Genomic DNA, 26,060 nt, shown 5'->3' with positions numbered 1-26,060 from the left:
GAAAATAGCTTGACCCCCCCCTCTCTGTGGCAACCCCTCAAATATTGGAAGACTGCTATCATGTCTCCCCTGGTCCTTCTCTTCACTAGACTAGCCATGCCCAGTTCCTGCAACCGTTCTTCATATGTTTTAGCCTCCAGACTCCTAATCATCCGGGTTGTTCTTCTCTGCACTTTTTTTAGAGTCTCAACATCTTTTTTATAGTGCCGTGACCAAAAGTGGATTCAGTATTTTAGGTCTTACTTTCACTTTGGCCTAGGTGTGTCACAAACCACAATGCCTACAATCTCAAGTGACAAAATCAGTTGGCAGTGCTGGGATTTATAATCCAATGCATCAGGTTGGGAAAAGCTGGTGTTGTGGATTCTATTTTATCATTCTCCTTTCTTTGGAAGGGATGGAACTTCCTAGGAACATTTTCTAAGTTTGGACATTGTTCTTAAGTGATTTATAGCTGAATAGCCTTTTGAATGTCCCAAGTATGTTTTGTAGGCAGTGAAACAATGATTCTGCATATGCTTTTACTCATGTATTTAGAAACCCACACAACCCACTTCAGGATAGTCAAACTCACAACAGTTGAGAAAACTGAAGTTAAAAGTGTATTTCATGTTAGAGCTGGTACAGAGTTCAGGCAGTCCTCGACCTATGACCACAATTGAGCCCCAAAGTTCTGCTGCTAAATGAGACAGTTGTTAAGTGAGTTTTGCCCTATTTTACAACCTCTTTGCCAGAGCTGTGAAGTGAATCCCTGCATAGTTAGTAACATGGTTGTTAAATTAATCTGGCTTCCTCACTGCCTTTGTTGTCAGAAGGTTGCAAAAGGGAATCACAAGAGACACGGCCATAAATATGAGTCAGTTGCCAAGTGTGTGAATTTTGACCCTGGAGATGCTGCAAACAGTCGTAAGTGTGAAAAACGATCATATGTCACTTTTTTGTAACTTTGAATGGTCACTAAATGAGTTGTTATAAGTCGAGGACTACCTGTAGTTACTATTGAAGTGATGGCAATGTACTATTAAGGAAGGACCTATAAATAAATTTAGCTACCTTGAATCTGAGCAACTTGGACAACTTTGTGATATACTTTCATCAAGAGGAATATTTATTAGATCTCTTTGCTGCTTCAGCCTTATCTGATTCTCGTAGGCAAAGTGTTCACTTTGGGTGGAATTGTCCTCCAAAGAGCAATGCCTGTGGTTGAAGCAAAGTGCCAGCGGTCTGTCGGTGCATTCCTCTTCTCATTATAAAAATCATCTTTTTGCTTTTCATCATTAGAAGCAGATGCGGAGAGTAAATAAACAAAAAACGAAACAGCCGTCGTCTCGGCTTCTGTATAAAAAAAAAGCCACTCGAAAAAATCTACTGTTTGTCTACTTTCCATGCCAACTTCTGCTTAAAGCAGATCAGCCTGACACGATGCCTTTGACGGTTATGGGGCTTTCCAACGACTTGAGGGCTGCTTTCCAACGACTTGATGAAGGAGCCGTTATTTTGGGCAGCAGCTCTGCACCCGGCCTTGTCAACACATAAAGCTGGAATATCAGCAACGGACTTCCACAGCAAACTTTCTCCCGGACAGCTTAGGTTGAGTAAGAAAGTTTTCCAAGTGAAAATGTAGGTGTCAGACGGATCTGCAGCATGAGAGTCTCCTTTGATGCATGCTTGCTATCGGCTATCATAATAATGGGGAGTGGGATACATGGCATTTGGGTTTGGAAGTGAGTGTCAGAGTTGAACTTTCAACTGGGTGGGGGAAACCTGGAAGCTTTCAGATTCGGGTTCTTGTCAGGGTTCCAAATAGCATCCAAATGTAAATCAGAGTCCAAGGCAAAGTATTGCTCAAAGTACCAATTTATTAAGAGAGTCATGTTGGCACATCTGGGAAAACCTGAATCTGAAAGCTTCCCAGTTTTCCCCACCCAAGTTCAAGATCTTGCCCCCACACCCACCAGTCCATCACATGGTCCCATCTTCCACTGCCATGCTGGCAGTTCCACCCATCCAATTCTGGCCAGGTGCAAAAACAAAGGATGACTTTGGCTTTCTAGAAAGAATTTTGTTATGGTTACAAAGCATCTAACTCTGGACAATCCCTCCTTCCTTTTTCCCACAATAGAAAATGCATAGTAGAATGGTAGAAAGTATGACAGGCCAAAGATCCAAACGAAAATATGGCTGCAGGGCTGACAGTGAGCAGTTGAGGTAAAGGCCTGTGTGAACTAAAAGAAAGGTTTGCTCTCAAGAATTACTGCACTGTTTGAATGGAGTTGTTTACACCCAGTCAAAACTACCCATCCTAGCCTTCTGGATGGATGAAAATACCTGAAGATGAGCTTCACATGGCATTTATGCAGGACATGGATTGGCCATTCAGCCTGGGACACTGGGGAGAGGGGCATTTGGGGAAACTTTCAACCTGTAACTTTTGTGCCTTTTGAATCAGATCTTGCCTTGCATTTGCCACTATCATTTCAAGCTTAGTAAAAGTACCTCTTCTCTACATCAATGGAATTGAGGGTTTTCTTTCTTGGGTTCTGAGCGGAGGAAGGCCTGACAGTGAGAAATGGTTTGTCACCCAGAACACACAAGGAACGAGCAAATGGTAGCCATGAGTTTCATTGTTCTTGTTGGCAACTCCCTTGCTGCCCTTCTCTGCTATATGAGATGCTAACTTTGTTTGGATTCTAACAGAATAATAGAGTTGGAAGGGACCTTGGAGGTCTTCAAGTCAACCCACCTGCTCAAGCAGGAAACCCTATATCATTTTGATCAAGACTAAGCAAACCCAAGCCCTCCAGTTTCATACAATACTGCAAACTCCAATTATGCAGTCCCAGAAAGACCATAAGATTGTGTTTTGGAGTGAGGAAATATTTAGACTTAGAATAGAGCTGGAAGGGACCTTGGAGGTCTTCTAGTCCAACTCCCTGCTCAAGAAGGAGATCCTATACCATTTCAGACAAGTGAATTTCCAGTCTCTTCTTTAAAACCTCCAATGATGAAGCACCTACAATGTCTGGAAATAGTCACTACTTGTTCTTTATTCAAATTCTTTTAATAAGTAGTGGACTTCCATGCTGCACCCTTTAGAGCAGTGGTCACCAACTGGTGGTATGTGAACCACTAGTGGGTTACAGGAAAATTATTTGCATTTTTTATATTGCACTAAATCAGGGGTCCTCGAACAGATACAGTATATGCAATGAACGCTTGTGTTGCTGCAGAGAGTCTCCCCCTTTGGGATCTTTTTCTGCAGGTTGGAGGGGGGCAGAAATTCCAACTTGGGGTCTGCTTCAGCCTCCTGGTATGGGACTTTGGACAAAGGCTGGAGGGAAGTACTGCTGATGGCGAAGAGCTGGAGGGCCTCGTTCCAGTGGGACTCTACCATGGCCTGGAACTGGCTGACCATCTCAGCCCACTGAGCCTCCAGGCACCAGTACCTGGCCTTGCACTCTTGCAAGTCTTCCCTCTGCTTGGAAAGCCTATGCTGGTAGTCCTCAGTGAGGTGCTTCTGATGAGCCTCCTTCTCGGTCAGATCCAATTTGAACTGAGCCGTTTTGCCAACTCTTTCTCCCAGTGGCTGCTTAGCTCCAGCAACTGCTTTCTGTTGGGACCCTAAGGAGCCCGGGTGGGCAGGCGAGGAGTGGCTGGGAGGGGAGGGGAGAGTAGAGGCCAGTGAGGCACCCCTTGATGTGAGTGACATCAATTTGGTCACACCCACCCAGTCACATGACCACCTAGCCAATCATTAGGCAGACCATATTATTGGTCTGCTGGATTTAAAATTATGAATGTAGTGGTCCCTGAGGTCGAAAAGGTTGGGTACCCCTACTTTAGAGGCCTTGAGATAGAGTCAGATTCAGTGAAGCCATATAAATTAAGTCAACCTCAACAGAGGAATCCAACAGGCTGTCTCTATTTTCTCTTTGAACTCATCCAACAGAGAACCACCGAACTTCTCTTCTCATCACCCAGGTTTTCTATCTACCTTCCTGTAAAATAATGATTATCATTCTATTTCCTGAACTCTGGAATGATGGAGAACAGAACCTTCACATATTGGAAAAGCATTCTCCTATCACTGCTTAGCTGTCTTCTTCCCTCTGTCTTTCCTTATAAGATTTACTTTCTTCTCCTCTACTCATCCCTGTTGTCTTGCCTTGAATCAGTTCCAATTTTGCTGATGCACAATTCCTTGAATTGGATTTGATACTCAAGTGGGATCTGGTCAATGCAAAATATGGTGGAATTATTGCTTCCTGCGATTTGAAAAAGAACATCTGTTGAAGCAGCCAAAAACTGCAGTTGTCTTTTCAAGAAGGTCCCAGTTTAAATTGTTGACATCACCCAGTCCACCAACTTCATCAAATTCATGTCTTTCACATGTTTGGAACTTTAACACCCATTAATTTCAGCTTAATTAATACTGTGGGGGAAAGCTATGGCACATCTAGACAGCATACTAAAAAGCAGAGACATCACCCTGCCAACAAAAGTGCATATAGTCAAGGCTATGATTTTCCCAGTTGCAATGGATGTGAATGTTGGACCATGAGAAAGGCTGAGTATCAAAGAATAGAGGTCTTTGAACTCTGGTGATGGAGAAGACTCCTATGAGTCCCCTGGACTGCAAAGCTGTCAAACTGGCCTGACTGCTCTTTAGAAGGCCAGATCCTGAAGATGAAACTCAAATACTTTGGCCACTGAATGAGAAGAAAGGACTCACTGGAGAAGAGCCTCATGCTTGGAAAGATGGAGGGCAAAAGAAGAATGGGATGGCAGAGAATGAGGTGGCTGGATGGAGACACCGAAGCAGTAGGCATGATCTTAAATGGACTCCAGAGGATGGTAGAGGACAGGAAGGCCTGGAGGAACATTGCCGCGATGGGTTGGACACAACTTTGCAACTAACAACAACAACTTCAGCCAAGATGGCCAAGCAGATATTTGGAGACTTTGTTTGGAGACAGAAGAGATCACACATTTGAGGAAGTCTCGTTTAATGAGCTTGGTGGATCAACAGTGTAAGTCACTTTCCCAAGTAAGGAAGGAAGGATTAGTTGTGCAGTTTGCTCCTCTTGAATCTCTCTCCTCTGATGAGAAATTTGCACACTGTGTTCCTGGAAAACTGAAGAATGGTAAGCCTTGGGTTGGTGGCAGGATTATTTTGAAAGGAGGCAGACACTCTGTGTTTAGCCTTTGGCAGAGCTAGTGTTTTTGGCTACTAGCCATGTTGAAAATGTGTTTTCTTTGAGCTGGCAGTCCTGTCAACACAAGCGATTCCAGGCTGACTCTTTATCCGACAAATGGCAGTGTTCCTGGTTTCTCTGGCCTCTCCACTTAGAGACAAGAAGACTCTGTTCTCTCTTCTCTGGCCGGTCCAGTGGTGGGCCAGGAAGAAAGTTATGGGTTGGAAATGCAGAGAAAGGTGATAAGCAATTCTTAAAGAGCATCCTTTCAATCATTTCAAATACATAATGTCCTTGCCTTCCAATCACAACTCTGATCAGAATTTCTGTTGGTAAGCAAGATGGTTGTTAAGTGGGTCACAGCTGGTTTTACAACCTTTTTTTGCCAGAGTTGTTAAGTGAAGCATTTCACAGACTATCTGTATTGGATTCCTCCCTACTCGCCATGAGAATGAAAGTCTGTCTCCAATCCAGGAAGAATAGAATGGAATGGAATGGACTAGACTGGACTGGATGAGACTAGAATAGAATAGAATAGAATAGAATTCTTTATTGCCAAGTGTGATTGGACACACAAGGAATTTGTCTTCGGTGCATAAGCTCTCAATGTACACAAAGAAAAATTAAATAGAATACGTTCATCAAGAATCATAAGACACAACCCTTAGTGATAGTCATAGGATACTAAATAAGCCTGAATCTACCATTAAAAGGCTTGTCCAATTGGAGGTTGGAGGAGAACTATTGCTGGTTACATCCAACCCTAGAGCCATTAAAAAATAATAATGCTGTCCTAATGATCTCTCCATAGTATGGAATAATTAAGGAGAAGGGTAGCAGATGTGGAGCAGCCCTAAAGCTCCTTTGTGTCAAGCCAACTTCATTATGGCCACAGCTTTTCCGAGAAGAAAACAGGAAAATGAATTGGTTGGTCTCAGCTGAGAACCCCGAACAGGGACGCAGGTTGCTTGCCATGAAAGATGCAGATAATGAGGAAAAAGAAATTGGGGGAAAAAAACCTTTTAACAAGAAAAAAAAACCCAGATAAACAGCTTTAATTCTCCATAGATGGGCATCTTGTAGAAATGCTACTAAGGGGAACAATAGCTATTAGATACGAGACACATTGGTCCCAAGCCTTTTTTCTAAGCGCGGTTCTTAATGGTAGCTGCAGTTTTAATCCTATCAGTCCTCTGGCTGATAAAACAACTATTAAGATACAACAAAATTCTGTAACAAAATGCAAAGTTGCTCTTTGTGTAGCCAATCCAACTGACCTAATATTATTTACTTTTAATGAGCCTTTGCTTTGATGACAAAATATTAGCCTATTTCCCCCTTCCCCTTATTTTTTAGTATTCTGAAAAGCAGGAAAACTGATTAGTGTCCTTGGGTTTCCTTAGATCAGATTCTTTAAGTGCCGTATATTTGCAGCTCCCCAATGTGCATTTTTTTTTATCTCTAGGGTGTATGACATTTTTCATTTTGGTATGCTTATAGAAATGTCTTTTGTCATTTTTCTTGTTTTCTGTCTCACTTGATGTGTGTGTGTCTGTGTGTGTGTGTGTAGTGGGTTGCACATGGTACGCCCTGGTACAGGTGTACCGGAGCCTGCCCGGAGCACCAGATACCGTTCCGGTATGGTGCTCTGGAGGGCACACCCGCCCACCCGAGCTCCTTACCGGTCTTTTAAGTCTTTGGCGCTTCCGCGCACGCGCATAGCGTGTACAGCGCCTGCACGATGGTCCGCTAAGCAGCTGGAGCATTGTGGAGGCTCGCAAAGGTGCTAAGATGCATGCATGCACTTCGCGCGTCCATATGTCCATCTTGTACCGGTTGGAACAGGATCCGGAACCCACCACTAGTGTGTGTATACATACAGAGAGAAAGAATATGAATGCTCTGGAAAAAGGAGGGGGAGGAAGAGGAGTTGAGGAGTAAGAAGAGGAGGGGAGAAGGGAGGGAGAGGAAGGGAAGGAGGGAAAGGGGGAGGAGGATGGGAGAAGAAAGGGTGAATGGAAGAGGAGGGAGAGGGGCAAAGAGGAAGAGGAGGGAGAGGAGAAAGAGTAGAAGGGGAGAAGAATGGGTGAGGAGATGGAGAAGGAGGGGGAGGAGGAGAAAAAAGTGAAGGAAGGATAAGGGGATGAAGAGTAGGGGTAGGGGAGGGAGGAGGAGGAGAGGAAGAGGAAGGGGGAAATGGGGAGGGGAGAAGGGTGGTAGGAGGTGGGAGAGGAGGGAAAGGGTGCAAAGAGGAAAAGAAGGGAGACGAGCAGGAGAGAAGAAGGGCTGAGAGGAGAGGGGAAAGGAGCGGGAGGGGAAGGAAGGAGAGTGGCGGAGGAAGACTCTTTTAAGTACTTTTATTCCTACTATTGGAAAAGCCCACCCATCTCTTCAGTTTTCTTTTCCCAGAAAGCTAAAATGGCAGAAGCTGAGAAAGCTGGCATCCTTCCCAAGGCCGTATCTGCTGTCTGATCTAAAGGTGTGACAAATTAGTATGGCTCTCCCGCAAGGACACCCTCAGACAAGTCTGAACCATTTTTCCTGCCGCTGAGCTGAAATTCTTTGCAGTTGGCAGGTCAGGAAGGGCACCAGGGAGGGAGGGGAGCCCAAAGCGGCTGTTGGAAAAACCAATGTTCACTGGATGGTGTGGAAAAATTCTCAGCCAACACCGTCACCCTCCAATAGTGGGAAATGCTTCAGAAGAGTATCTGGTTCAAGGGCTGACTTGCACTTTAGTTGTTAAACTAGTAAGATGGTTCTTAAGTGAATCTAGCTCCCCCATTGACTGTACTTGCCATAACCACGGAACGCCACAACCGTCATATCTATGAGACTGTTGCCAAGCATCTAAATTTCGATTATGTGACCCTGGGCATGCTGCCATGATCATAAATGTGAAAAACATAAGCCACTTTTTTTCAGGGCTGTTGTAACTCTGAACAGTCACTAAATGAACTGTTGTAAGTCAGTTGTAAATCAGTTGTTGTAAGAGCAACCAAGATGATTAGAGGACTGGAAGCTAAAACCCACAATGAATGATTGCAGGAACTGAGCATGGCTAGTTTAGTGAATAGGAGGACCAGGGGAGACATGAGAGCAGTCTTCCAATATTTGAGGGGCTGCCACAGGAAGGAGGGGAGTCAAGCTACTTTCCAAAGCACCCAAAAACCAGACAAGGAATAATGGATGGAAACTGACCAAGGAGAGATTCAACCTGGAAATAAGGAGAAATTTTCTGACAGTGAGAACAATCAACTGATGGAACAGAAGTTGCCTTCAGACGTTGTGGGCGCTTCATCCCTGAAAGCTTTCAAGAAGAGACTGGAATGCCATCTGTCAGAAATGGTGCAAGGTCTGCTGGGCAGGGGGTTGGACTAGATGACCTACAAGGTCCCTTCCAATTCTATTAATCTGTTAAGCACTGTTAATTGTCATTAGATTTCTTGAATCTTAAGAAGTCAAAGTCTGAGCACATTTAGCCTATCAAAAGAAGGAAGAATCCGAGGGATTTAAAATAAATGTCCTTGGCCAGCGATCTCAAACGTCTATGACTGAAGCTAGGACTCAACCTGAAATGAAGTGAATATCGACACACAAATATAAAAATAAAATGAATAAAACACCGATCATCTCTAGACTCCTAAGAAAGTGTAACCAGGAAACGGTTATGATCAGTTTAAGGTTTTTTTTTTATTTCCTAAACCAAAAGCAAACAAACTCCTTGTTGGGAGATAATTTAAAAAAAGGAAGAAGTAAAATAGTTTCCACTTCTTGCCTCCAGGGCCTGCAAATCATGTTCTTTTTTCTTTTTTTTCTAGCCATTCATGTTGCACTTGTTCAAATCAGACTAAAAAAAATGAAATCGGAGAAAAAACACTGCCCATGTGCTTTTCTTTTTTCAGAAGAAGCTTTGAAGGAAAGGCAAAGCAGGAGAGACACACTTCTCTGCAAAGTCTCTCTGGTTTATTATTATTATTCGCAACAACAGAATTGTATCACAGCAGCCAGACGTTTCGCCGGATTTGGCATTGGTTACTAGTTGGGCCCCACCCAGGGGCCTAGGACGTCATAACATATTTTCGTAATATGCGTGCAGATCCAAGCAGTGCAGCTTTTTGCATTTGACTGATGGTGATTCTGACAATTTTTAACTGTTATAAATGTAATTCCATTGCTTTTGGAATAGCACCCTATGTGCCGATTACCACTGGAATTACCACTGCTGGTTTGTGCCATAATCGTTGAATTTTGATTTTTAAATCTTGGTATTTCGCGATTTTTTCATGTTCCTTCTCGTCAACCCTGCTATCACCTGGTATTGCAATGTCTATGATTGTAACCTTATTTTTCTCAACCAGTGTGATGTCTGGTGTATTATGCGCCAATATTTTGTCCGTTTGTATACAAAAATCCCATAAGATCTTGACCATCTGATTTTCGGTGACTTTTTCAGGCTTATGTTCCCACCAGTTTGTTGTTGTTTTAATATTATAATTTTTGCACAAATTCCAGTGGATCATTTGTGCTACTGAATTGTGCCGCAATTTATAATCAGTCTGCGCGATGTTTTTACAGCAGCTGAGTATGTGATCAACAGTTTCATCAACTTCTTTGCAAAGTCTGCTCTTGGCATCATCAGAGGATTTTTCGATTTTGGCCTTAATGGCATTTGTGCGGATAGCTTGTTCTTGCGCAGCCAGGATTAGTGACTCTGTTTCTTTCTTTAATGTACCTGTTGTTAACCATAACCAAGTTTGTTCACTGTCCACTTTATCTTTTATTTTTTCCAGAAATTGGCCATGCAGTGCTTTGTTCTGCCAACTCTCCATTCTTGATTTTATCACATCTTTTCTGTATTCTTGTTTCGTCTGTTGGGCCTTCAGTAGATTTTTGTTCTTTACTTCGATTAATAGATGTTCTTGACTTTCTTTTAAATAATCAGCCAGTGCATGTTTTTCTTCTTTAACTGTTTGCTTCACTTGTAATAATCCTCTGCCACCTGATTTTCGGGGCAGGTAGAGTCTCTCAGTATCACCACATGGATGTAAACTGTAGTGCATTGTCATTAGTTTCCTGGTTTTTCGGTTCAAAATGTCCAAATCAGCTTGTGTCCAGTTAACTATACCAGCTGTGTATCTTATAACTGGTAGTGCCCAGTTATTTATGGCCTTGATTGTATTTCCACCATTCAATTTAGATTTCAATTATTATTGTTGTTGTTATTATTATTATTACATGAAACTCAATCAACTGAACATTTAAAAATGTGTCACAAATACCATTGGCTGGCAGTGATGGTTGATATGGGTTGCTGCCAGTGTCCTCTGTTGTTGTTATCAGATAAATGACGTTATAAGTGGACTTCACTAAAGAAAAGGAGAGTTGCCATTCTGTACAGGGAGGACTAAAGAATAAAACTCAGAATAATGTTGCCTCTTCTCTGGATTTCTCTTCCTTGTTAACAGTTAACAGTTGTCCCTGAACGGATCTGCAATCACAGGCAAATACGCTGATGCTGTGGTTCAAAGTTGGCCTGAATGTTTGGCAGAGGAAAGAGGGTGGGGTGACGATGTGGAATTGAGAGCATCTCATTGTCCTATGTCTACTCTGGTGAACTTTACATGATGGTTTCTATTATTATTTTTTATGGCACAATTCATAAACATTCTTCACAGAATCTTTCTTTACAAGCATTATTACGGTTGGTTGCACAGTCAGCCAGATGTTTAGATTGGATTTGCATTTTGACCCATCAGTCAAGTCCTTCTCAAAAACTTGGGTTAAGCAGATGTTTTTATTACTATGGTTGGTCATATCGTCAGCCAGATGTTTAGACTGGATTTGGCGCTTTGATCCACTTAGCAAATCCTTCTCTGGGTTAAGCAGATGTTCTTCTTGTTATCATTATGGTTGGTCATATCATTAGCCAGATGACTGGATTTGGCATTTAGATCCACCTAGCAAGCCCTTCTCAAAGACCTGGGTTGAGCAGAGGTTATTTGATGGTGTTGAAGATATCATCTCAAGATGTAGGTCGTTCCAAGTAAATTTTCTTTTTTCAATTGACTGGTGGTGGATTTGTCAGTGTAGATGGTCTTCAAAAGATTTTCCAGATGTTTTAAAACCTTATTATTATATCCTATGTTTCCTTTAAATGGGACATGGTGACTCAGTAGCTAAGATGCTGAGAAAGATTGATCAGAAAGATTGGCAGTTCAGTGGTTCAAATCCCTAGTGCCATGTAACAGAGTGAGCCCCGTTACTTGTCCCAGCTTCTGCCAACTTAGCAGTTCGAAAGCATGTAAAAATGCAAGTGGAAAAATAGGAACCACCTTTGGTGGGAAGGTAACAGTGTTCCATGCCCCTTCAGTGTTTAGTCATGCCGGTCACATGACCAAGGAGACCTCTTCAGACAGCACTGCCTCTTCGGCTTTGAAATGCAGATGAGCACCACCCCCTAGAAACAGAAACGACTACCACTCATGTGCAGGAAAACCTTTCCCTTATATTTCCTTTTAAGGAGTTCAAAGTGGCATACTTTGATTTTATTCTCCTAATAATTGCCCTGCGAGGTTGGTTGAGCTGGGAGACAAGGACCTTTATTTTTTACAGTTTTGCAGCCTCAATGGGGAGGGGGGAGAGCAATAGAATAGAATGTATACAAAATATCGTCACCTTCTGGTAGAATGAGATGTTGCAGTCTCAATGAGTTCAACAGTAAAATGAAATCTAGATTACTCTAGGTGGCCCAATGAAGCATTACAGTCTCATTATGGAAAATAAGTAAACATAATGGACTGTATAGGAAATACTGCCTGATGCCTGAATAGTACCACATTACTAATAACATTTTAAAACTTTCGCTTTCATTTATAAATGGAACACATTAACTGGAAAATGATTGTAGTCAAGGTATGTTACAACTATTGCAATAGCAATAGCAGTTAGACTTATATACCGCTTCATAGGGCTTTCAGCCGTCTCTAAGCGGTTTACAGAGTCAGCATATTGCCCCCACAGTCTGGGTCCTCATTTCACCCACCTCGGAAGGATGGAAGGCTGAGTCAACCTTGAGCCGGTGAGATTAGAACCGCTGAACTGCAGATAGCAGTCAGCTGAAGTGGCCTGCAGTACTGCACCCTAACCACTGCGCCACCTCGGCTCATATAACATCACTATACCAGTGATGGTGAACCTTTTTCTTACGTTGTGCCAAAATTGTGTGCTTGCTATCATGCACACGTACATGCCAATACCAATTAAATCCTCTCCACCCATCTGCGCATGTACACACAGCCCCTCCCCAGGCTCCAGAGGCTTCCCTGAAGTCTTGGGGGGGGGGAATGGCCTCCCCTGGCCTCCTGGACACCAGAAATGAGTCATTTCTGAATTTGTGGTTGGCCCGTTGGGGCCACTTTTCGCCCTCCCCAGGCTTCAGGAAAGCCTCCACTTTACAAGTACACTAGACACATTTTCTTTCTGCTTCCATCCTTTTGCATAGTGCCCATATATGACCGTATCCCTAGGGTCACATGTGGGCAGATGGTGTTTTTTCCAAACAAAAGTCAAACAAGCCTCGAGCCTCAAATAATAATTGACCCACGAACAATCCATTGACTTCCCCATTTCACACCACAAATAAAAAGCAAACCCTATGGAAGAGAGTGATGAAAATATATAGGAATCTCTAATATTGTGTTCATATTTAAAGCAGCAATAATTAAGACAGTCATATTACTATATGTGCAATTGTTCTTCAAAATTAATTGGGCTGGCCATCCTATATTTTAAAGGGATCACCAAGTACCAAATACCATTAAATGTACAAGAACGCCATCTCCTGGCTATTCAAAGTACCAATATAAATCCTGGAATCAGGTGAGAACATTAGAACTGATAGTTTGCTGTTTCTAATCTCATTTCAAAGCTCTTGTATTAAGAGAATGTATTAAGAAGACAATCTGGGTCTGACAAACAGATATGATTGTGCCCTTTTCCTGTATTTTGTTACATGTTATAAGGTGGTGTCTCAACATGCTATTCCAAAACATTATTATTGTACAGGTACTCAAGTATAGTCAAGCCTATGGTTTTCCCAGTTGCAATGTATGGCTGTGAAAGTTGGACCATAAGAAAGGCTGAGCATCAAAGAATTGCTGCCTTTTAACTATGGTGCTGGAGAAGACTCCTGCGAGTCTCTTGGACTGCAAGGCGATCAAACCAGTCAGTTCTAGAGGAGATGAACCCTGACTGCTCTTTAGAAGGCCAGATCCTGAAGATGAAACTCAAATACTTTGGCCACTGAATGAGAAGGAAGGACTCACTGGAGAAGAGCCTAATGCTGGGAAAGATGGAGGGCAAAAGAAGAAGGGGACAACAGAGAATGTGGTGGCTGGATGGAGTCACCGAAGCAGTAGGTGTGAGCTTAAATGGACTCCAGAGGATGGTAGAGGCCAGGAAGGCCTGGAGGAACATTGTCCATGGGATCGCAAGGGGTCAGACATGACTTCGCTACTAACAACTCAAGTTACAACTACAACTGAGTCCAAAATTTATGTTGCTAAGTGAGACTGTTGTTCAATGCCATTGTAACTTTGAGCAGTAACTAAATGAACAGTTGTAAATAGAGGGTTACCTGTACTACATTAATCTAAGAGGAAGTACAGCTAGTCCTTTATTAACAACCATTTGTTTCCTGGCTCTTTTTATTTACATTATCAATCTACTGGCCACAGAAAAAAAAAAATAAGGAAACGAGTTGTTGCCCTTTCAAACAATCTGGGTTGGATTTAAATAAACCCAGCACAGAATAAAAACTTATAACAAAAAAACTTATAAGAGAAACTTATAAAAAATACACAGATTCCGTATCTCTCTGAGAAGATGTATAGTTTGCAGCCAGTTAAGCTAAGCTGCTCAGTGCAAGCATAGTTTTATTTCAGCATCCAGAAATTAGAATAACAGAGTTGGAAGGTCATCTAGTCCAACCCTCATTTTTTGTTCTTGACTTGGGATTCAAAACTCAGCTCAGCCAAGGTTTGGTTAGAGAAAGAAATGCACACTGGAGCCAATCTGGAACTTCTAGTGAGTTCACAACCACATCCAGTCTTTCTTTCTCTCTCTCTTTCTCTCATTCTTTCTCTTTTCTTCTTTCTTTCCCCCTTTCTTTCTCTTTCCCTTTCTTCCTGTTTCTCTCTTCCTTCCTTCTTTCTTTCCTTTCTTTTTTCTTCTCTTCCTTCCCCTCCCCTCTAAAGAGAGAAAGACCAGTTACTTTTACATTGTCTTAAAGAGATTAATTTCACAAGAAACATAGAGTGAATCTGCCCAGGGAGGCTTCTGTCATACTTTCTCCCCTCCTGACCAGCAAATGTCTGAGATATTTAACAAAGCCAAACACAGAAGGCAGCTGGTACCAGTTTTTGAGAAGGAAACATTTGATGAATGAAGGTTCTGGAGTCCCATGGACCATGTCTGTCCATCCTTCCTTCCTAATTTTATTATCTTCTTGAAAGAGGATATCCCCATCTAACCCTCCCATAGATATTTCCTCGTGGTCCCCCCATCCAAGCCGCCCTTCCCTCGTTCAGCACGACTGAGCAAAGCGCGCAGCAAACGGGGACGAAAGCGAAAGTCTCGCGGGACTCCGCCCGCTTCCCGCGCAGGCCCATGTCACGTGGTCCAGAACGTCACTTCCGCCTCCGCTGAACCGGAAGTTAACGGCCGGCGGAGGCGTTTCCTTTGGGCGAGCCGATGTTTTCGCATAGAGGGAGGAGATCCCTCCTCCTTCTTCGGCCGGGAACCGCCGGTGAGCGCGCTGGCTCCGAGGCGACTTCTCCCACAGGGGGAGAAGCTGCCTTTTTTCGGTCTCTCCTTCCACCCAAGGGCCCTGTTGTCATAGAAACCGGAATGGTGGGGATGAGGAGCAGCTTCCTGACTGCTCCCCTTGGATGGGGATAGCGGGGTAGTGGGAGGGGAATCCCCCGACGGATTTGGGGCTGTAACGGCCCCGTTGCGGTCGGCAGCTGTTGTTGGAGCACCTAACCCCCATCTGCTTCTCCCTCTGAGCAAGTGACAGGTTTGTGGACTTCAACTCCCAGAATTCCTCAGCCAGCCATTCAATTCTATCTATTCCCTGCTCTGGCTGAGGAATTGTGGGAGTTGAAGTCCACACACTTGTCATTTGCTCAGATGGAGAAACACTGATCTCAGTCAAGCCGAATCACCTTTTAAACCAAAGCACAATTTGTGAGGCTTTTGCAATCTTGATGTGGGAGTCCCAAAGGTGGGTTGTTTTTTTTCAGGAGATAGCTGGACTTTCTTGTTTTTCTTCTTTGAAGATGTTTTGCTTCTCATCCCAGAAGCTTCCTCAGCTCTGACTGGAGGCTGGGGAATGGAAGGATTATTTCACCCCTCGAATGGTGTGGGAATATGAACGGATTTCTAGAACATTTGCAAATCCTTCCATTCCCCACCGTCTAGTCAGAGCTGAAGAAGCTTCTTGGATGAGGAGCGAAACGTCTTCCAAAGAAAGAAAAAAACACAAGAAAGTCCAGTTGCCTCCTCAAAAAAAGGAAGGAAGGAAGGAAGGAAGGAAGAGAAAGAAAGAAAGAAAGAAAGAAAGAAAGAAAGAAAGAAAGAAAGAAGGAAGAAAGAAATTGTCCTTTGGTTTAAAAGGTGATTCGGTTTGACTGAGGTCAGTGTTTCTCCATCTCTGCAAGTGACAGGTGTGTGGACTTCAACTCCCAGAATTCCCCAGCCAGCCATTCAAATCCATCTATTCCCTGTTCTGGCTGAGGAATTGTGGGAGTTGAAGCCCACACACCTGTCACTTGCTCAGAGCGGAGAAACACGGACCTCAGTCAAGCCAAATCACCTTTTAAACCAAAGCACAATTTATGGGGCTTTTGTAGTCTTGATATGGGAGTCCAAAAGGTGCTCCCCCCCCCCCCCGACAACTGGACTTTCTTGGGTTTTTTTTTTCTTTGAAGATGTTTCGCTTCTCATCCAAGAAGCTTCTTTGGCTCTGACTGGAGGGCGGGGCATGGAAGGATTTATATTTCTTGCAGACAGCTGGTCATTGCACAGAGGGTCGTTGAAGCATTTGGAGGTTTATCTCTGTCTTTGGGATCACCTGAGTGTTTCTCCTGGTTCCTGTAATCTGCAAATTTTCTGGAAATATGTTCATGTTCCCACAGCATTCAAAGGGTGCAGATCCCAAATTGTATAGCTAAAAGTCTGTAGCAATTCTCAGTCATCCAGGTCATGGTTGTCCCAAAGATGCTTTTTCAAAAGGCAACTGGACTTCCTTGTTTTTTTCCCGCTTCTCATCCAAGAAGCTTCTTCAGCTCTGACTGGAGGGTGGGGAATGGAAGGATTTATATTCCTTGCAGACAGCTGGTCCTTCGCATCCTTTTAGAGGGTCCTTGAAGGACTTGGAGGTTTATCTCAGGGTCACCTAAGTAGTGCTCCTAGTTCCCGTAATCTGCAATTTTTTTTAATTCATTCCTCTTCCCACACCATTCGAAGTGTGTTCATCACAAATTGTATAGCTAAATGTCTGTAGAGATTCTCAGTCATCCAGGTCATGGTTGTCCCAAAGGTGCTTTTTAAGGAGGCAACTGGCATTTCTTGGTTTTTCTTTGAAAACCTTTCGCTTCTCGTCCAAGAAGCTTCTTCAAGCTCTAACTGGGCAGTGGGGAATGGAAGGATTTGTAAATGTTCTGGAAATCGGTTCATACTCCCACACTATTCGAAGAGTGAAATCATTCCATTCTCTACCATCCAGCCAGGGCTGAGGAAGCTTCTTGGATAAGAAGTGAAACATCTTCAAAGAAGAAACAAGAAAGTCTAGTTGCCTCTTGAAAAAACACCTTTGGGACAACCATGACCTGGATGGCTGAGAATCTCTCCAGGCTTGATGTGGGAGCCTTAGCTGCAGTGGTAGGTTCCGGATTCTGTTCCACTGGTATGGTTGGAACAACCCCGGCGTCACCCACATGGACGTGCGTGGTGCGCACATGCGTCGTACTTGTGACGCTTCCACAAGCCTACGTGATGCTCCAGCTGCTCAGCGGAGCGTCGCGCAGGCGCCGTATGCACCATGCACATGTGTGAAAGCGCCAAAGGCTTAAAGGACAGGTAAAGAGTTCAGGTGGGCCCTCCGGAGCACCGTACCGAAACGGTACCCGGTGCTCCGGGCAGGCTCCGGTACGCCCGTACTGAGACATACCACCTACAACCCACCACTGCTTAGCTGATGGTGGTGGCTGCTGATTCTGGGATCCCATGCCAGACTGAGCTTTTCTTGGCTGGATTGGAAGACCTCCCAGGTCCCTTCTAGGTCTATTCTATTTCTGTTCTTGCCAATCTCGTGTGGAACGAACATGATGATGGCAGTGGCACAACATCCCGTAATGCAGCAAAATGTCACGTTTATCTTTTATGTACTCTCAGTTGTAGCATGTGGGGTGCAGCGAGGCATAGTTTAACATTTGTTGGGTCATCGGTCACTGATTGGGGGCAAAAGTTCCTTGAATTCTGCTTTTGGTTTTTAATAGTCCGAGAGGGAAAGGAAAGTTGGCAACATAACCTGGTCTGAAAGTTGTGTCTTTTTTATAGCTGAATGTAAACGCTCAGTTCCCTCCATTCATCATGACTCTACCCCAAATTAAGGGGTTGCAATGTTGTAAAAAGGGAGTTTAAAGTGAGTTGATGAGCAGTTGCTGCTTGTAATGATAAAACAGGTCCTAGTGGTTATGGAATCCTTAATATTGCCTATATCCCTGACCAGTTGTGAAATGGAGGGTAGCATTTGAAGGATCAGAATTCCCTGTCACTGGTTTACATAATTGCTGTTGGTGGTACTTAGATTTATCTCATTTTTGCTTTAAATAAAATAAATATTCCCATTGTTTTTTGGGGGGGTGTCCAACTTATTTGTACAGGGGAAAGCTAAGTTCATCTCTGCTTATTTCTATATATAAATAAGGATGGTTGGTTGAAGGTGTCCATGGGTGGGGTTCCAGCATAACTCTGGAATGCCTGGGCCACTGAAACGAAAAAGAATGAATTATATCTATAGTGTCAAATCATAGTAGTTTTGACAGTGATAGTGTGCATTTTGGATTCAAGTTCTGTTAAGATACAGCCTGTTGTGCCTTAAAATGACTTCTACTGTACAGCACAGTGGTGTTTGATTTGATTTTGATTTGATTTATTTATTTATAGGCCGCCCTTTTCCCTGAGGGGACTCAGGGCGGCTTACAATCAAAAAGGAAGGGGGGTGTAGGACAATACCAAAAAGAAATGTGCACAAAGTAAATTAGACAGTAAAACTCAACATTCACTCAACATTCGGGAGGGGCAAAAATAAGATTATCCCCAGGCCTGACGGGCTAGCCAGTTCTTGAGGGCTGTGCGGAAGGCCTGGACGGTGGTGAGGGTACGAATCTCCACGGGGAGATTGTTCCATAGTGTCGGAGCCGCAACAGAGAAGGCTCTCCTCCGAGTAGTCGCCAGTCGGCACTGACTGGCGGATGGAATACGGAGGAGGCCAACTCTATGCGATCTGATGGGACGCAGGGAGGTGATTGGCAGAAGGCGGCCATGGTAACTGCTTCCCACAAGGGGCTCCCTCTAGTAAAGGGGATTAGTTCTAAAAAACCCAACAAGCAAACAAACAAAAAGCAAGGGGGCACCCTCTGGTAAGGGGGATTGGTTCCGGGCAACGCTAGGTTAGCAGCTGGTATCATAATAAAGCAGGTTTTCAAACAGCCTTCCTATCTTTAAAACCTCTTCTACTCCTGTGTGGGCATTATTTTCATACACATAGCAGTTATGCCAATGTTGGGTTGTAAAGTATAATAAGTTAATTAAGTTAATATTTTTCAAATATTTTCCTGTTTTGTTTTGTTTTGTTGCATAGATTTTAGTACTGTATTAGTATATCTCAGGTCAGTTGCCCTAAATGTTGCTACTATGTTAGTTTTACGGCTTGAAACTTTGTTGTACTCTAAGCCACTTTGCTGTTTGTTTTCTACTGTTAAAGAGCATGGCGTGTTTTGCTTTCGTTGTGTGACAAAGTTTCATAGATTTAAAAAAAAAATGATGCTTCTGAAAAACTGCTTTTGGAAATCATGAAGAGAATTATTGATCATCTTTTTCTTCTGTTTTTTTCTTTCAGAAATGATCCATTTTTGCCATGAGTAGAGATCTAATAAGGTGGCTGGACCAATATTCACCATGGCATCAGAACTTTGTAAGACGATATCAGAGGCAAAACTAGAAAGGCACAAGAATTTATTCTTGAACTATCGAAATCTTCATCATTTTCCTTTAGAGTTGCTGAAGGATGAAGGTCTGCAGTACTTGGAAAGATTATATATGAAAAGAAATTCCTTAACTACCTTGGTATGTCATTTCATTTATTAATAAGCAACAGATTTGTTATTGTATTAAATAGAATTTATGTTTTGAAGTATCAGTTATTCCTTATGTTGGGCAACAAAAGGATCAGAGGTGGGTTCCTACCAGTTCGCACCTATTCGGTAGAACTGGTTCGTCAAATCTACTGAACCGGTTAGAAGAGGTTCCACCAGTGGACCTGGAAAGCAGGCCGCACCTACAGAAGAGGTTCCAAAATTTTTTGAAACCCACCATTGGTCCTTGGACATGATTATTCTACACTATCATGCTCATATTTATAAAACTCAGTGCCTCTGTGAAAGGTAAGGATGACTACTGCATTTGTGGTGCAATCAGAACATTGCGTGTGTTGAAGTTGTTTTAACGCAAACCAAAGATGCCTTTTAAAAAACAAGTTTACATCATATTCTTATGTATGCCAGTACTGTGTGTGAGGTAATTTAAGGTGGTTCTGACAAGTGTCGTCGGCATCTTCATATCCGATCACATGGGCGGCAAGCCACTTCCATCCGGTCACATGCGTGGCAAGCCACTCCCACAAAGGAGGCCACACCCACAGAGTAGGTTCGAACAATTTTTGAAACCCACCACTGAAAAGGATGTATGTTAACTAAATGTCTAAGTAGAAAGCCTTGTTGCCTCTTGAAAAAGCACCTTTGGGGCGATCTATGTTAATCTTTTCAGGTAGACCAAGTCAGGAAACAAATACTGTAAGGCAAGCAATCGGTGGCCTACCTCACAAGACCAGGTTTTTTCTCCCTTGCCAACTTGCTGGTGAGCCAGATAAATTTATCCAGAGGTGTTCACCATGATGGTGTGAATGGGGTGAATCGGTTTTAATTCCATGGGGCGTGGAGGGGGAATTCAGATCTTTTAAACCAGCCATCATGTCTGTTTCAAAGTTGTTTTTTAAATTATTTTATTTTGGGGTATTTTGATGGAATAAAAAGACATATTCTTGGGGATGAGAAGGAGCTGGCTGGGGAATTCTGGGAGTTGAAGTCTTTTAAAGTTGTCCAGTTTAAGTAGCACTGTTCTAGATGTTCTCCTATTCGTTGAAGGTCTCCTGCTTGGGCGGGTGGTTGGACTAGATGACCTACAAGGTCCCTTCCAACTCTGTTAATCTGTTAAGCATGCGTAAAGAGAAATTGTCTTAAGTCGCATATAAAATATATAATATATTTAATGTATATAAACTCACATAATGTTAAAAAGTTTAGAAATATTGGAGTAGGATTCATATCCTAATATAGAAAATTCTTAAAGTGAATATAGAAAAAAATGGCAGAAATGGCAAGTCACCTCGACCCCCACAATGGATGAATCGCTGCAAAATAATTAATGGAATTAGCAAGTGACTGCTCTGATTAAAGAAAAAAAACACAAACACCTTTACTTTGACTTGGAAACCACTTTTGGACTTTTTGCTTGAGGTGAAAAAAGATGAAACTTTGACCTTGGGTTTTACCGATTAGATACTGTAGATTTGTTGTTACAGAAATGGCTAGTTTCTATTATTATGAAAAAGTAAAAAGTTGAGGGTAGATCTTAATGCCTTATTTTACTGCACCAAAGGAGTCGGAAGTCAATGCCTTTTTTTTTCTTTTTTCCTTCCTTTCCCCCAGTATTCACTCCCCTTTTTCCTTTCCTAATTTCCCTAATATTTGCTTTTGAATTCTTTTTGTATGTTACATTACAAACTAATAAAAAGCTATATAATAAAAACTTTACGATTTTGGGCGGCCGTATTACTAACTGTCCAGGGCCATTTGTAGTCTGCAGGCAGCAGGTTGGACACCACCTGCTACAGCATAAGATAAAAAATAAAAGAATACAAGTGCAATGCAGCAATGGGTCTCACTCTACCTTGCCAAAGACCTCAGGGAAGAGCAGAGTTTCACAACTCTTCTAAATACAGTCACTGCAGAGTGAGGTCCATCCAAATTTTGAGGTGAGCCTTGTTCTAGAGGGCAGGCACTGCTATGGAGAAGGTGAGCTTCTGAGGTCCAGACAGATGAAATTATTTCATCAAAGGATCCCAGAAGAGACCAACTCTGCAAGATTGAATCTGAGAAGCAGGTCTTACAAGATGTAGACGGTTTTCAACAAAAGACTTTTGAGGATGGCATTCTAATTTGAGAATGGGAAAAAACGAGATAAACATTAGCCTTTTTAAAAAAAACAGTGGCTATACTGCCTATGGGATGTGGTGGCTCAGTGGTGAAGAACTGAGCTTGTCGATCAGAAGGTTGGCAGTTCAGCGGTTTGAATCCCTAGCACCACATAACAGAGTGAGCTCCTGTTACTTGTCCCAGCTTCTGCCAACGTAGCAGTTCGAAAGCATGTAAAAATGCAAGTAGAAAAATAGGAATCACCTTTGGTGGGAAGGTAACAGTGTTCCGTGCGCCTTCGGCATTTAGTCATGCTGGCCACTTGACCACAGAGTCGTCTTTGGACAGCGTTGGCTCTTCGGCTTTGAAATAGAGTTGAACACCACCCCCTAGAGTTGGGAACAACTAGCACATATGTGCGAGCGGAACCTTTACCTATACTGCCTACCTTTTCAAATCAGTGAAAACTTGGCCCTTGGTTAGAATTCAGTTAGAAACTGTTGCCCAGCTTCAGGGTGTTGAGCATTAATTCCCCAGTAGGTGGAAACCAAGCTCAAATTCCTATATTTCTTAACTGGAAAAAAGGGCTGAAGATATGAACAGTTCTGCATATGTGCTTAGCTGAAAGGGAGGATTCTAAGGGGATTGCTTGCATTACGAATTGAAATAATTTGTCAATAGTATCCTACCCTTCCAAGTTATTTAACCATCTGTAGTTGCTGGCTGTGATTTGTTCTTGCTTTGGTTTTATCTTTGCATAGTTACATACAACTGGTCTTTGAACTTTTTTATATTTTATAAGCTTCTTTCAGCAACTCATTTTCAGAGAAATACCTCCCCACCTCCTGTAAACAACACAGCAGTGAATTTAAAAAATTCAAAGATATGCTTTAAACCAGTGGTGGGATTCAAATAATTTAACAACCAGTTCTCTGCCCTAATGATTTCTTCCAACAACCAGTTCACCAAACTGCTCGGAAAGTTAACAACAGCTTCTCCTGAAGTAGTATGAACTGGCTGAATCCTACACTGCTTTAAACTATACTCACTCTTGAATCCTTATCTCATAAATACTTTAAAAAATTGTGATTATTAACCCTTGGTCCGCGGATCCCTGGAGGGACCATAATGTTCTCATGGGATTTGCGAAGGCTTGAAAAAAAATGTTATGATTTAAATCTTGAGTTAAGTCTTGAGGGGGTCCGTGGCTATGGTTCGTGGCCACAAAAAGTATTTAAAGGAGATATGAGGTGAATAAAAGGCTGAGAACTACTGGGATAGGTAATCAGTCAGTTTCTAGATAGACCTATTTAGAGTATTGTGACTTGACTGCTGTAAGAATGGCTGTGGGTTTAAACACTACTTTAGCACATTTTCAAGTTTAGGAGAATTCCAACTTTTGTGGCATATACATTAAAATAAGTGGTTTCCTTGTTTAGTGTGGCAAAATCAGATTATTTTACATACACCAATAAAGATATAGCAGCATAAACTGTAACATGTTTATTTCAAAACAAATCCATCCTCGGGTTATGTTTTTGATAAAGTAATTAAAATACCATGACTGAAGTAATCAATATACATATTTTAATTCTGTTGTTTCGTAGTATAAGGATATCTTGAAAATACATTGCTAATCTCATCACTAGTTACTGAATTTGGATATGTTAGGATTTTGGATTACATTAATTAATAATGTGAACCAACTCCACTGTTCTAGAATTCCCAGTTTCACATTGGAAGGTTATTTGCTGTCTGCTAGTAACACTCCTTGTTGACTTGACACACTCGTACTTGGTGAAGTTTGTGGTTACTTGTTAGGCAAGGCTAAATACAATAATTGCCAATTCAGGTAGAGAAACAGGTGTACTAATTTGGTGTGTAGCTTTAGGATCCTGGTATCCAAAGCTTCATCCTGGTTCTAGCTTGAAAGAAGAAACAAATTGATGTTGAGTTTATAAAGATGAAACTATAACTTTGTCCATATTCTTTTTTTTTAGCCAGAAAACCTTGCTCAGAAACTTCCAAATCTTGTAGAACTGTAAGTATATTATTTTTGTTAGTAATTATGCTGAGATTATATAAAAGTGGCTTTCTTTTATAGGAAAATATCTTAAGTGGATAGAAACAGTATATTATGAGCTCTTTTTTCTTGAACAAAATTAGACCTGATCTAATTTTGTTCTTATACTATGGGCCGGGATGGCGAACCTATGGCACATGTGCCACAGGTGGCACATGGAGCCATTTGTCAGGGCACGCAAGGCGTTGCCCTGTCAGCTGGAAAGCGCACATGTGCATGTGCAAAAAATTCACCATCGCTGCTATAGGGTAATGCCTATAATTAATTATATGTCTATTAATTAATTATATAGTTATAAATAATTATAGGGTAATTAGCCATGCCTACCACATGACCACGGAGATGTCTTCGGACAGCACTGGCTCTTAGGCTTTGAAATAGAGATGAGCACCGCCCCCTAGAGTCGGGAACGACTAGCACATATGTACAAGGGGAACCTCTACCTTTATAGGGACGCGGTGACTCAGTGGCTAAGATGCTGAGCTTGTCGATCAGAAAGGTCGGCGGTCAAATCCCTAGTGCCGTGTAACAGAGTGAGCTCCCGTTACTTGTCCCAGCTTCTGCCAACCTAGCAGTTCGAAAACAGGTAAAAATGCAAGTAGAAAAATAGGAACCACCTTTGGTGGGAAGGTAACAGTGTTCCGTGCTCTTTCGACGTTTAGTCATGCCAGCCACATGACCACGGGGACATCTTTGGACAGCGCTGGCTCTTCGGCTTTGAAACAGAGATGAGTACCACCCCTAGAGTCGGGAGCGACTAGGCACATATGTGTGAAGGGAACCTTTACCTTTACCTTAGTAAACCTATCAATATTATTCTGTGAAAAATTGTTAGAAAACATTATCATGCACAGTTCTTGTTGAGTGGCTACCTTTTATCTACATCAGCTTAATTATTTACTCAGGAAATGTTTGGAATGTTTGGAATGTTTATTATAATTTATAGGCCGCCCTTTTCCCTGAGGGGACTCAGGGCGGCTTACAAAACACGGGAAAGGGGGTACAAAGACAAAAGACATAAGACAATACATAATATTAAAAATAGAGCACAACATTCATTCATCATTCGGGAGGGGACAAACTAAGATTTTTCATCCCCAGGCCTGATGGGCTAGCCAGTTCTTGAGGGCTGTGCGGAAGGCCTGGGCGGTGGTGAGGGTGCGAATCTCCACGGGGAGATTGTTCCATAGCGTCGGAGCTGCAACTGAGAAGGCTCTCCTCCGAGTAGTCGCCAGTCGGCACTGACTGGCGGATGGGATTCGGAGGAGGCCTACCCTGTGCGATCTGATGGGACGCAGGGAGGTAATTGGCAGAAGGCGGTCTCTCAAATAGCCAGATCCACTACCATGGAGCGCTTTGTGAGTGGTAAGTAGGACCTTGAAGTGCACCTGGAGATCAACAGGTAGCCAGCGCAGCTCACGGAGGATCGGTGTTATGTGGGCGAACCGTGGTGCGCCCACAATCACTCGCGCGGCCGCATTCTGGACTAGCTGAAGTCTCCGGGTGCTCTTCAAGGGCAGCCCCATGTAGAGCACGTTGCAGTATTCCAGCCTAGAGGTCACAAGGGCTCGAGTGACTGTTGTGAGAGCCTCCCGGTTCAGGTAGGGCCGCAACTGGCGCATCAGGCGAACCTGAGCAAATGCCCCCCTGGTCACAGCTGACAAATGATGGTCGAAACTCAGCTGTGGGTCCAGGAGGACTCCCAAGTTGCGGACCCTGTCTGAGGGGTATAAATTTTGTCCCCCCAGCCTGATTGATGGAACATTAACCAAATTTTTGGGAGGAAAACACAACAGCCACTCAGTCTTTTCCGGGTTGAGCACCAGTTTGTTAGCTCTCATCCAGTCTTTAACAGCCTCAAGGCCCCGGTTCATCACTTCCACCGCTTCATTGAGTTGGCACGGGGCGGACAGATACAACTGTGTATCGTCCGCATATTGGTGGTATTTTATCCCGTGCCTCCGAATGATCTCGCCCAGCGGTTTCATGTATATGTTAAATAGTAGGGGGGATAAGACCGAACCCTGCGGCACCCCACAAGTAAGGGGCCTCGGGGACGATCTCTGCCCCCCCACCAACACCGACTGCGACCTGTCCGAGAGGTAGGAGGAGAACCACTGCAGAACAGTGCCTCCCACTCCCACCTCCCGCAGTCGTCGCAGAAGGATACCATGGTCGATGGTATCGAAAGCCGCTGAGAGGTCAAGGAGAACCAGGATGGACGCATGGCCTCCATCTCTGGCTCTC

General features: G+C 43.1%; 1 protein-coding gene across 2 annotated transcripts in view; it reads left to right on the top strand.

Annotated features, from left to right (window-relative positions):
• The first annotated feature begins 14,907 nt into the window (after window positions 1–14,907).
• The window catches only part of LRRC28 (leucine rich repeat containing 28), a 50,970-nt gene continuing 39,817 nt past the window's right edge, over window positions 14,908–26,060 (top strand). For both annotated transcript variants that reach the window (XR_004256619.1, XM_032232772.1), the window contains exons 1-3: window positions 14,908–15,000; window positions 19,378–19,604; window positions 23,731–23,771. Coding sequence is in view for 1 of the 2 variants with exons in the window: in XM_032232772.1 (XP_032088663.1) it covers window positions 19,437–19,604; window positions 23,731–23,771 (209 nt within the window). In the remaining variant the exon portion in view is untranslated. The remainder of the gene's footprint in view (window positions 15,001–19,377; window positions 19,605–23,730; window positions 23,772–26,060) is intronic.

Source organism: Thamnophis elegans, chromosome 16 (assembly GCF_009769535.1).
Source record: "Thamnophis elegans isolate rThaEle1 chromosome 16, rThaEle1.pri, whole genome shotgun sequence".
NCBI classification, from domain to species: Eukaryota; Metazoa; Chordata; class Lepidosauria; order Squamata; family Colubridae; genus Thamnophis; species Thamnophis elegans.
Note: the sequence above shows the minus strand (reverse complement) of the source record. Positions and strands in the feature narration are given on the sequence as shown.